General features: G+C 39.3%; 1 protein-coding gene across 1 annotated transcript; it reads left to right on the top strand.

Moving 5' to 3' along the window:
* Positions 1-10,840: 10,840 nt before the first annotated feature.
* On the top strand, positions 10,841-11,767 carry NFE2L3 (nuclear factor, erythroid 2-like 3). The gene has a single exon (XM_010007646.1). The coding sequence runs from the start codon at positions 10,841-10,843 to the stop codon at positions 11,765-11,767; it is 927 nt and encodes a 308-aa protein (XP_010005948.1).
* The last annotated feature ends 1,757 nt before the right edge of the window (positions 11,768-13,524 follow it).

The following is a 13,524-nucleotide window of genomic DNA, read 5'->3' as shown; positions in this document are numbered from 1 at the left end:
TGGCTTCCCAAGCCACACGCGCGGTCCCAGCCCAGACTGCCCCTCCCGCTCGGCAGCTCCCCCGCCGGGTTAGCTCCAGGATGCCGCGCGGCTGCAGGAACGCAGCTTCTGCGCACGTGAGGAGCAAGAACCGCATCCCTCACCTCGGGGAAGCGCACGTGTATGTCCCAGTCTGACTTGTCAGGAGTATCTCTTGCTCCCCGGGAGCCTTACTGCGCCAGGGCGAAAGTCCAGCCCGGTTGCGTCTGCCTCTTGTTTCCAGTCTGGCACCGTGAGCAGCACTGGGGCAGCAAGAGCCCGGCGGTGCCGGCTGGTTCCCCTCTTGGGGGCCCAGGGAAGCGCAGCCGCTCGGCCCCTCGTCTTGTTTATAGTTGGCAGATCAGCCGAGCCCTCCAGCTGCTGGGGCTGCTTTTCTCAGCTAAGTGGGCACAGAGCTGCGTGTGTCCCGAGTAGCTTATCGTCTGAGGCTTTTGTGGCGGATGCAGAGGATACAGTAATGCCAAAATTATGGGTTTGTGACTCCAAAGTTCAGCGCCTTGTGACGTGCACGTTGAACTACCAACGTTTTTCAGGTTGGTTTTTGAACCATTGCGAACAGCGGGTTCGTAGTACGAATTAACAGCATCTAATAGCTGTGAAATTTGTCTTGCACAGCAGGGTTTGTTTTTTCCTGCTTCCTTTTCTCTTTCCTTCTTTTAATTTTTTTTTCTTTTGAGGTGAGGAATGGGCTGTATTTCTTGTCCTGTTTCCCCTTGCAGCTTGGTTATTTTTGTAAAGCACTTGCAAAACTAGTTTCAACACCCGAACTGTAAGGAATCACTCATTTCTGTGGAGAGATGATTTGTTTCTCTGCTACATGAAGGTCTGGGCTTCTCTGTCAAGTACATCTTATTGAAGTGAAAGTACGATTGAAGCAAGATAAGGCAGTATTAAGTTCTTGACCTAAAATGTAAATGAACTTCTTAGTGAAAACCTCTGTGTCTGTTCCACCAGACTTCTTTTGAAGTGCATGACAGTTCCTAAACAGGAAATACAGAGGAAAATGTTGATCTTCACTCTAAAAGTGACCTCTCTAGGTTTGAGTAAGGCCACTTGTGCTGTCAAAATGTTATTATAACAGTATAATGGATTTCAAAGTGGTTTAGCTGATTTACAACCTTCATTTTGACTTTTGTAAAAATAGACCTGAGCTATATTTAACGTTCCTCTTATCCATGCTGGATCAGGATGAGGAGTCTTGTGTATACAGATGAAAGTGATTGTTCTTGCTCGATGCTGTTTGACTGTATGATGTTCTGAAAAGTTAGTAGCTGGATTCAGCCACTCCTGGATTAATTTTATTCGTTGGGCTCCAGTCCCAGCTGAGACCATTGCTGCACCACAGTGAGAGCTGTTGATTCATGTTCTTAGGGAACCAGTATTTAAACCACTCTGGAAGGCAACTGCAGCTGAAAAAGAGAATGAATTCAGTGACTGGAGCCTGCTGTTGGGGTGTGCTAAACTGTGTGGGGTTGCCTGGCCTGTTTTGCTGTGCTGTGCTAAGAGGAGAGGTAGTGCAGAGTTAGGACAGCCTGAGCACTTTGACAATGAGTAGAGCCAACAGGTGGATTCCTACATTTAGCTTGCTGGGATCAGCCCCTAACCTTTGTATTCACTATGTTCCCAGCAACTATTCACTTCAGCCCCTTTCTGTAATTGAAAGTAATTTTGCTGGTGAAATGCAAGTCCCACAATATTTTGTTGACTTAGTAATAAGAATAACAAATTATATTTATCTTGAAATACACCTTTTAAGGGAGAGGATAATAATGTAATCTCAGAGTCTTGCTACCCATTTTCTTGGATGTGTGTAACGGGACCAGGGATAAAGTGTTTGTACCACAGCAGAGACTACATTTTAAAAAGTTTTTTGTTCTGAGTCCTATAGATAATTAACTGTCCTACATTACCTACAATGGGTCATAGCAAGTAGTTGGTAGAAGATGTGCTCCCATGGCTTAGGATATTAGTTTAATGCTTCTGTGCTGTTCTGATCTGGGTCAACTACAGAATCAAAGCTTGTAGGTTTGGTTCTCGTTGATGTTTAAGATTGAAACTAAGGTACCAGGGCTCCTGCCTAGGAACCATGGGATACATCTTCAGAGGGGAATAAAAAAAAATAAAAAAAGGCAATCAGCAATAAGCTTTTGCTTTGAATAGCCAGGAAAACATGCATCAGTTCATGCAAGAAAATGGAATAATTTCTAAAGTAGTGAAAGGTCCTACCATTTGCAGGGTACTCTGGACCAATACTCTGGGCATGTTTGCTAAGGAGATAGATGAAACGCTTAAGAGTGAACCTTGTCTTTTCTTTGGGGTGATTATTTCTCATGATGCTTTTTTTCCAGATCCAACAGTGTTTATGTACTACCTAGTCATCCTCTTCACAGCCTGCTGAAAAACAAACAGATTGCAATCTTAGTCTTTTGAGGAAGAATTTATAATGGGAGCACCATTTACACCTTACATGTTGACAGTATATATGTACACATATATGACAGCAGTTATTTACATCTCAACATTCACTGTTGAAAACATGGGTGCCTACTTACCTACTCACACAGTTTGGTCACACTGAGTAGGCCATATGTGAGTAGGTAACAGTGACTTTAAACAGGTAAAGTTAAGCATATCTGCTTATTTTTTTCCCACTGTGCTTGTAAATTATTGTTGGATTGTTCAAACAATAAGGAAAGGATTTTAAGGAAAACGCTATATTGAGACACTGTGTGTCTGTATAAATTTTGAAGGTTTAAGCATAGAAATAGCAAAAGAATAAAAAAATACAGAAAGATGATGTGCAGCTGTCACTGGGTTCAGGTCTACTGGAGAAAAGAGAGATGCTGTCTCACAGGCACTAACCTGGGATGCAGCCCATGCCCTGCTGTGCCACCTGAGGGCTGCATATTCCTTGGGCTTCTCGCTGTAAACCTGCCCCAACAGCAATTCTGAAAGCTGTGATGTTGAACCACAAGTCCATAAGCAAAACGAAAAAGGCCCTACTTCTCAAAGTACCTTAAAAAATGTGTGTGAGGAAGCGTGGGGCCTCGCTGCTACAAGATGTGGCATTGCTCCTATGTATATGGTAATAGTATTTGCAAATACATAGAAAGCCTCAAGAAGCTCATAAGACAACCAGTGTCTTAGGTGAAGATCTTGGAGGAGTTAAGAGCTGCCCCACTGGTACAGTGTTTTTTCCCTTTCTCTCTGTGTATTGTTATTTCTGTGTATGTATGTGAGTATGTGTATATGTATGTGTATACATTTGAAGGAGGAATATGAAATTGGATGGCTTCTTTCCTTCGTGAAATATACATGGGGTATTATTTAGATTAGCAGGAATGGGCTGTGTAACTTTATTTTTTTTTTATCTGTGGCCTGAATCTTATAATAAAAATGTTGTCACTTTCCAAATGCTGTGAACCCCCAAGCATTGAAGAGACAGTACCTAAACAAGTGCAGCATTTGCTGTGCTGGGTCATCACACAATACATGGGACATACTCCTGCTCGGTGTGAGACAGAGGAGCAAGGCTCTGCCTCCTCCCCAAACCAAGGAGATTTGTTAGATCTGGATGTATTGCATTCTCTATGACAAATTTTGAGTCCCTTCCTAAGAGCTGAATTCCTGTTTTCTTGACCCAACCAATGCATTGCAGTAGACCTAGTAATCTGATGGCCTGATGATCTTTACAGGTTCTGTTCCCTACATACTGTTTTATGGACAACAAATAATATATGGGTGTGGGTAGCAAGGGGAGGAGATACGTGGAGGGATAGTTTGATGTGCAGTGCACCTGATTTCTGCTGAGATCAAAACTCTGGTGTACTTAATTGGAAACTGAAGGCTTTATTTTTAATGTAGTGAGAGAACATGCCAGGGCTGGCAGCCTCCTTCCAATTAAATGTACACCTTGCCACATGCAAAATCAGACTTTCTCTTACCTCTGCACTTCTTCTTGGACCACTTGAAGTAGCAGATTTGACATAAATTACTATTTTTCAGACTTTAAAGCATAACAAACTGAAGCTGATAGTTGACCTGCAGTAAGTTGCACCTTAGGGAAAGGGCAGATGCACAATGAGAGCCCAGACCTGCAGCATACAAGGTTGATGGATAATTTGCTAAATCAGACTTGGTCTCAGATTGTGTTCTTTAGCCTGACTGAAACTAGTAAATGGCAGAAGCAAGACTAGAATTTGAGATACTTGTTTTTTGTTTTGCTTTGTTTTGTTTTGTTTTCTGGGGGTGAGTGGGTTGTTTTTCATTGTGAATCTCTCTTGTGCTTCCACAGAAATCCTTCCAAATGCCATTTGAAGGTCTCCATCAGGTAGGGTTGCAGTTCAGGGTTGTAAACAACCTGCTGTGGGAGGTGTGAACTTCCACACCCTCCAGTGGTGGCAGTGGAAAGGCTGCTGTAATAAATGGGTTTAGTGGTAATAGCAAGTCTTCTATTATCGGCAAGAATCAGTCTCTCTGTACAGACACCACCCACGTGTGGTCCTGATTTAGCTCTTGTGCTCATAGTTGTACCACTGTAACTTAGCTGCTGTGGCTGCTGTTACCATTAATGCAAAATAAGGAACAGGACAGAAACACTAAGTGTGACAGTGCTACTACTAAGTACTATTTACACCTGATCCCTTCTGTCATTAGATGTACATTCAGACTGCAAAACTGAGCTGTCTTTAAAGAAATGCCTTATGCAAAAACATGATATGGCTGTTTTGGGGGAGGCACTTCTCCTCCCCCTAGCACTAGCCCAGGATCAATCCTGAGCAATGCATGGGCATGGAAAGAAGCGTTCAGCTGTGGAGCAGTATTTTCCAGCTGTCCTTCATCACTGGAAAAGACAAGCAGGCTGAAGGGGGACGTGTAATGTCAGATCTTTAACAGCATAGACTGCGGGATTTTTGTTAAGGAAGGAATTTGCTGTGTTATTTAGGAGCTAAATACTCTGCCTTAGCAGCAGCAGCTTCCCAGGCCGCTCAGCTCAAGAGGAGCTGCTTAGGGTCTTTAAAAGCAGTTGTCCTTGACTTCTTACCTGCTTTTGATGATCATGAATTTTATTAATTAGAACGATAATTGGTCATATTCATTGGACAAGTTGTGAAATTAAGGACTAGCCCTAATTCTTGTGAACATATAATTATGGGACTAACTTCACTCCTGTGAGTAGCTCCATTGAACTCTTTTAAGCGTTTGCATTTTTACGCCATAGAGGAAAACTGTGTTTTTGTGTGTGTGTTTAGAAAAGTAAATTTGTTTTCTCATACTGGGCAATAATAAGTCATCTGGTCATTTTCGACTGCAGCTGACAAAACATACTATACTGGAATATACTTTTTAATAGCTAGAAATTGTATTGCATTGTATCATTGAAGGAAAGTCCTCTTAGATCAGAGTGACAGATGAGTGCCCTGTATATCTATTTGTTGTTAGAAATTACTGATTATAAAATTAAAATTCTCATCCAGTCCTTGAAAAGAAAGTACTGAAGAATGGAAAGCCAACTAATAAAATAAGTTCAAAATAAAATTTGTGTTAATAATTTTTAAAATAAATGTTAATACCATTAATAAAAAGCAAATTATTATTTTATTTTTAATTATATTTAATTTTACTCCATTATGTTTAATTACTAATTATAATTATAAAAATATATTTAATTTTAGTCCTATTTTTAAACCTTCTTGCATTTAATTTTTAATGTATTTTGTATGAAGCGATAATTAAAAAAAAATCTCTTACATATTTTGATGACTATTCCAGCTGCAGTTTTTATATAGTTTATGCTTTCATATGAAACCTGAAAAATACATTTGTTGTGATTTTTAGAACAGAACACTAACTCTTCACATTTGCTGCTGTTGAGAGCTTGTCTTTTCTGCTCCTGCCATACCATTTTACTAGGGATATATGGAACTAATGCAGTAGGACCACTTGTTTTTTTGGCTGCTCTTCTACCGAGTTTCAGATTTTAATAACTCAGACTTGCCCTATAAAAGCTTAAATATCCACGTTTTTTAAAATATAAATATGCAAAGTCATTAGCAGTGATTCCTTCTTACCCTAGCAATACTCCAACCCTTTAATAAAAATTTTAGAAGTTTGCAGATATGACTATAAATAAAAGATAACCTGAAAAATGCTTCTGAGACCAGTAAATCAAAACAGTTCAATTGCTGGAGATAAAGGAAACAAACCATCATTTGGGTAAATGGGAACTGGGTAATGACTACAGGGAAGTGATGGGGAAGCAGAGCTATTATTAAAATACATGTTAATGTGATTGTTTTTCTGAAAGAAAAAGCAAGGGATTTTGCTAACTGGCCATGGAAAATTGCCTATTTTAAGATTCCTTCACTAGTGTGTATCTGGCTGGGATATGTTGTTGTGAAATGACATCCAAAAGACACTGATAGCCCAGACTTTCCATGAAATCACATCATCGTGTGTCTGTTTTATAAGATTTGTTTCCAGTGCTTACAAATGTCCATTTCTACTGCAGGTAGGTTCAGTGCCTGGGAACAGAAGGAGGAGGTGGTGTCTGTGCTCCTGAACTGATGTCGGTCTCATTCTGTCCCCAAAGTCCCTACAGCATTGGTTCATCCACATGAATGAACTAATCAGGGTATATTTTATTTGAAATGTTATAGCTGGAAGGAAAAAAAAAAGAAAAAGAAAAAGGGGGGGAGTGAGAAGAGGAAGGAAGGAAGGAAGGAAGGAAGGAGGGAAGGAGGAGAAAAAAAGAAAGAAAGAAAGAAAGAAAGAAAGAAAGAAAGAAAGAGAAAGAAAGAAAGAAAGAAAGAAAGAGAAAGAAAGAAAGAAAGAAAGAAAGAGAAAGAAAGAAAGAAAGAAAGAAAGAGAAAGAAAGAAAGAAAGAAAGAAAGAGAAAGAAAGAAAGAAAGAAAGAAAGAGAAAGAAAGAAAGAAAGAAAGAAAGAGAAAGAAAGAAAGAAAGAAAGAAAGAGAAAGAAAGAAAGAAAGAAAGAAAGAGAAAGAAAGAAAGAAAGAAAGAAAGAGAAAGAAAGAAAGAAAGAAAGAAAGAGAAAGAAAGAAAGAAAGAAAGAAAGAGAAAGAAAGAAAGAAAGAAAGAAAGAGAAAGAAAGAAAGAAAGAAAGAAAGAGAAAGAAAGAAAGAAAGAAAGAAAGAGAAAGAAAGAAAGAAAGAAAGAAAGAGAAAGAAAGAAAGAAAGAAAGAAAGAGAAAGAAAGAAAGAAAGAAAGAAAGAGAAAGAAAGAAAGAAAGAAAGAAAGAGAAAGAAAGAAAGAAAGAAAGAAAGAGAAAGAAAGAAAGAAAGAAAGAAAGAAATCTGCATTGTAAAGATTAATTTTCACAGCTTGTTGCTCAACAGGACTGTTTTGTTTGTGTCTTCAGGATGTTGACCTGAAAACATGCCAGGAAGCTTTGGATGACTGCTGTCCCCACCAGGAGGATGGTCAGCTGGAACTGCACGTGGAGGAGGAGAAGGAAGACGTTAATCAAGTACAAAATGAAAAAAATGAAAGAATGGAAAACTGTGAAGAAGTGAGGGAGGATATAGGTCTTATCACTGAGATAAAAAATAGCAAAAGAAATTGAGTGAATGGTTTTGAAAGGAATATTTAATTTCCTCTTTTCATTTGAACTGTCCCATGCAAGGGCAAGAAAGGAACAGTGACTTCAGATGGTGCTTTGTGAATTATGCCCTTGTACACCATCTCGAAAATTGCATTCCCTCCCTTCCAGTATAGTTTATGTAGTTGAGGTGTTCTAAAGTCTACTGAAATCACTTGCAAGTAAACATTTTTCAATTTGCTTTTATTTTCTCCATCATGAAGGTTTGTGGACAGGGATTTTTTTTGGCATACAAACACTTGACACATGAAGGTTAAATACTGCTTGCACCGTTTCTTGTAAAGTTTGATGCTCAGATGCAGAATTACATTTAGAAACTGGATTGTTTGCATCTAAACATGTCTAGTGTTACTAGGAGGCAGAGAAATAATCTTAATGATGTTAAACCAAAATGGGAGCACACTGTTTTGTACTCTCTGAGCGCTACAATGGAAAGAGCATTCACTCTTTTTGAGAACTTGAGACGAGAACATCAGATCCAGTTTTCTTGCCAGCCCCTCTGTTCACCACTGCCCTGGCAGCCAGGCTTTGAAAAAATATTTGATTTTCCCACAATGGTGAGTAGGTGTGTAGTCTCAGAGAGGGTGAAAGCCCAGTTCTGCTGTTGTGGGTGTGCTGTTGTAGGATTTCCTTGCCACGCAGTCATCCTGCTAATTCTAGCAACATGATATCTCTTGATCAGGATGAAGACTCAATGGCAGGATCAGCAGCAGTAGTTCACAGAGCTCTGCTGTTTCCTCCAGGACTTTTTAACCTCCTGTTGTGTAAAACAGTTGTGCCATACAGGGTGTTTCTGTTTCTTCTGTCACAGAGCAAGCACCACCACGTAGATTCCCTTCTCTCCTTAGAGGGCTATTTACAGCTTCTGTCATCGGAGATGGAAAACATGTTAGAGGTAAATGGGAAAGCACATGTATTGCTAATAGATGGGGACACAGTCGGTCATTATTTGATAGTGACTTACTTTGTTTGGTCCAATTAAAAAAACAACCAAGCAGCGAATGTATCAGCCTATCAATGCAGTAACTTACCTGAAGATGCTAGTATCCACCTTTTACAGCAGCTGTAATTGGCTTCAGTAATTGCCCAGTAATTTGTCTGGGATTTGACAACTGCAAAGTCCTGTCTTCTCTGTTACCTGATGTTCAAAGTTGGATGGAGCCACTGGACAACCTAATTAGTTCAACTAGTAATTCCCTTTCTGAAACCTAACACCAATTTGTATTTATACATCAGCTTTTGGTGTGTTTTTCTAGAGCAACACTGAGTTATTAAGCACTAGCAGCTATTAAAAGCATTTGCAGCCAAACTGTTGGAGTTGCCATAAATACTGGGTCAGGTGCTTACAAAGATACTGCCTTCAAGAACAGACCCATCTTTACTACAGATCAAGTCAGTCAGCATTAATAGTAAAGCCACTTTGTTTTCCTCTGAGCTTCTCATACTCTTGCTTACTTTCTGGGTGCCTGTTTTCACAAAAAAAAAAAAAAAAAGGAAAAGGAAAAAAAAAAAAAGTTGTCTTAATTGGAGTCTCCCTCCTTTCCCACAGCTCATAGCTGCAATCATTAACCATGAAGCTATTCCCTACATTCCTTTTTCACAGTACACCTGACATACATTTCCCATTGCAGGAGCCTTATAAGGTCCTTAGTATTTTCCATATCACTTCATGTTTATCTCTGCAACACCTAGTTTTGGGAACATCTAGGTTGGATAGTGCCTCCCACCCCATAAATTAGTCACCTCCTCAGTTCCACTTTGGTAATAGATTCCACACTAACAAGGTTCAGAATTTCATCAGTTTAGTTTTCTCTGTTCTCTCCATAGTTGGAAAGGAATTTCTATAGCCTTTATGTGTCTTGTAACAACACACAGTTGCATATTTTATTCTGTGATTTAAGACCATTAATGCACTGCCATCTTGTGACAAGACATCTGTTGAAAATGGATTGCTTGTTTTTTCTAGGTACCAGGTCTTTACAGTGTGGGGGATTTTGTAATAGTTAACTTGCTAAGAATGTTTCTTTTCAAGGGCTTAATTGAAAATACCACCTCTATCTCTCAGACTACTGATGGTCTAGTACAAGGTAATTCCTTAGGAGAAATAAGGCAAGACTTTGTTCTGTTTCCTGAGCTCCCATAGCATAGTAGAGAATTGAAAACATCCTGGTCTTTATGGTATGTTGTTCCTTCTCTGTGAAAATTGCTTTTTACATTGTTTGTTCAGTGGACTGCAATCAGAAAAGTCCTTTCCTGCATGACACTGGAGGTGCTCTGGTATGGAAGAATTATATCATAGGCTTCCTACTTCATGTATTTAAATTCTCAAGTTTTTTGTGTTCGTGTATTTTATGACTATTTGTCAGCAAGTGCCCTGGCATAATCTTGAGCAGTGGATTTGTACTTCTTGGACAACTATAACCCAGGCCCATAAAAAGTGGGCCTTAATTTTCTAACAGTTTAGCACCTTGAACCAGCTCACCCTGGAATCAAATAACGACCAAAACCACTACCAGGGGAGGGGGCAAGACCTCCCCTCCTAGAGGGACCTTTTCTTAGACCAGATGAGCACATAGGCTGTAGTTTGATGTACGCTTAGCAACAGTCCTGTTTCCACCTCTGAACACTCATCAGTCTCACGCTGTCCTTCACAAGTCCTCCTCCTCCCATCCCCTCAGTCACTTCTGCACCCTTCCCACTTCCTCTTGCTATATGTAAATTATGCTGTGTACAAATGGGAAACAGTATTCAGGACATAAGACAACTTTAACATATAACATTTTGACTTTAATAGATTCATACAGTGGAATATGAAAAAAAATTATTGATAAAGGCTGCATAGATGAGGAATGTAGAGGCATTAATTTTATAAAATATCCCATTTTCCCCCCCATCTTTTAGGCGAGTTTACTGGAAGATACACAGGTTGCTACTGATAATGGAGAAGAGCTGTCATCCTCACACCACCATATAAGTTTGTTGCAGACCCTTTGCCACTCTTTCAGTCCTCATGATGCCATGCTACCAAGAACAGAATACCACACTCAATCAAATTCAGAAACAAGGCATTTGCAAAGGCAAGAGTCTCTTCCTCAGCCAAGCTCTAGTATTACAAAACCTGAATTGCTATTTCGTGGGTCAAATTTGACAGGGCTGTTTTCAGCTGGTGACATTAGAAACCTAATGGCCCATGATGATAATTTTGATGAAATTAAACTCGTGTCTTTGGCCTTGGATGAAGGATTTGATCCTATAGAAGTTTCTCAGCTGTTTGAAGAACCTGGCTCAGATTTGGAGCTGTCTTTGAATTCAAGTCACAGCACTGCCTCTTACTCAGTCTGGAGTGAAGGTGCCGTTGGGTACAACAGGAATCTTAAACCTGTTTCTTTGCATGACTTAGGAGCTGGTGGTGGCCATAGCCAAGAATCCAGTGAATACAGCCATGTGGAATATCCAGGTGATTCAGAGTGTTCTAGAGAAGCCACATTTCAGCAGTTTCTTCATAACCACACTTCCTATCAGCTGGCAAGTCAAGCAGCATCCACTACAGAGTATCACCACCAGGTGTGGATGGAGAAACCAAATGAAGTAAAGGGTAGGTGCTGTAATTCTACTGATATAAACTTTAGCAGCAATGAACACTGTGCAAAAGCTCTGAGAATACCCTTTTCAGTAGATGAAATTGTGAGCATGCCTGTCGACTCCTTCAACACCATGCTAGCCAAGAATCGTCTGACAGGTCCTCAGGTCTCACTCCTACGTGACATCAGACGAAGAGGGAAGAACAAAGTTGCTGCCCAAAATTGTCGTAAACGTAAGCTGAATGTGATTCTTAACTTAGAAGAAGATGTATGTAATCTTCAAAGACAAAAGGAGAGCCTTAAAAAGGAACACTCTCAGTGTAGCAGATCAATCAGCCAGATGAAGCAAAAGTTAAACAGCTTGCACCGTGACATTTTCAGTAGATTGAGGGATGACCAAGGTAGACCTGTTAACCCATGCAAATATGTCATTCATTGCAGTAATGATGGTGGTGTATTCATAATACCCAAACACTTGGCCAAATCAGAACAGAAACAAGGTAACAAAAAAGAGCAGAAAAAAAATTAAGTTCACTGGAGACCACCCAAGTTTTATTTTTCCTGGAAGAATGGTAAGGCAATTTGTGTGAAGACCAGTCAATAAATACAGAAAAGACTATTTGAGGAGGAAGGCTGCATGTTCAAGGATCTGGCAAACCCAGATGACTGTGATGTTAGGAATTCTATCAGCTTATGCTTATGAATAAGGCAATCTGTTCAGCTTTAATTGGAATTAAAGGAGCTAGGCCATCCGTATAAGCACAGTTGTATAGTCCTACATAAAACTAGAAATTTAGTTTCTGGTGCTGGGTAGAACATCCATGGGGGAAAAAAAAGAAAGTTTTAGATCCAAGTTACATGTGGAACAACATGTTTTAGTCTTGACTGTTTTTGATTCTTCACACACAAAATGACATTTCCTTTTTTAGCACTGAAATGAGGCTACACTCCAGTAGTGGCTTTGAATGAGAGAATGGCTTTTGGTTTGGTATTTATTTGATATGAAAAAGATGAGATTTTATTCACTCACATGCTTTATTCACAACAGCTTATCCTTTTCTATTTCACAACCTGAAAAGGTTCTGAAAAAAAGATGGCCCAAAAGGCATATAATTAATGGTAAGGAAAAAATGTTAAGAGACATACTAGTTTCTAAGATATTAAAATAATTATCAATATTAGCAACCAGACAACAAATACTCTTTGTATCCTTTATAAACAAACTCCGTAAAACTGGTATTTAAAAAAAATACCTCTTTGGTCATGGCATGATGACTTCATGGCCAGGTATGTTTAAAAAAGCACATGCACAGAACACATAACTACATACAGACATGTGAGTTTTAATGCCCTGTTGTACCTTTTGAAGAAACAAACTATGCCATCAATATGTAAATCACATTGCTTGGAGGTATGTTTACAGTAACTGAGCAATTTTCTCTGCATTTTATATTAAAAGATTTATTTCAAGAAATATGTGCATCTGCTCATTTATTTATCGGTTTCACCACAGCCTCAAATTGATAGGGTAAATTCATAGCAGAAAGTTTCTTGGTTGAGGCCCAAAATTTCTTGTTCAACATCAGTGTAAAGTGTTATGTCAACTGAATACGTGAAATATGTTCACAAAGAATCTATTTACTTGGTAGTTCATGAACTTCGACCAGACATGCATCAGGTATAGTTACATACAATAAATTGTGAATTCAATTTCTAGTGCCAGGAAAAAAGAAAAATTAGTCCATGTTTCATTGTAGTCTTAAATAAATGGCATATTTATTTACATAGCCTTTGCAGGACCAGGGCTTTAAGTCTACTTCATAGCCCATGTGCAAAAGTTGTGATAGCTAATAAATTAGACCCATGACTAGCAAAACCTGAAACCCAGGTATTTGTTTTAGGGACTCGTAGTAGAAGTTTTTATGGTCTGTAAGAGAACAAGTGCTGGGAGGCCAGAGGGGGAAAGCGGCATCCTCTGGCTGCTTCCTATGAAATGAAGATGTAAGCCCTGAACCCACCTAGTTCTGTTATCTCTAAATTTGCAAGCGGAAAGTAGCATTAACTGTTCTCACCTTATTGTTCAACAACCGTTATTTCTTTTCTTAAATAAATTTATGCAGATAAATTAATGTATGAAAGTCAACTAGGAACTATACCTACAAAATCTCTCAGGGAAATGACTAATTTTGGGCAGACTCTTGAGTTATAAGTGCCGATGACACAGAGCATTAGGTCTGGATGTAGTACATAATTTTCTCAAGCCTTTAGCTACCTATCCACAGAAAA

Source organism: Chaetura pelagica, unplaced genomic scaffold (genome assembly GCF_000747805.2).
Source record: "Chaetura pelagica isolate M959 unplaced genomic scaffold, ChaPel_1.0 scaffold10, whole genome shotgun sequence".
NCBI lineage: Eukaryota > Metazoa > Chordata > Aves > Apodiformes > Apodidae > Chaetura > Chaetura pelagica.
This window is presented reverse-complemented; position numbering and strand designations above follow the sequence as displayed.

What these genes read in the sequence shown, in the direction of transcription:
- NFE2L3 (XM_010007646.1), top strand. Translation starts at nt 10,841, where the DNA reads ATGGCCCATGATGATAATTTTGATGAAATTAAACTCGTGTCTTTGGCC.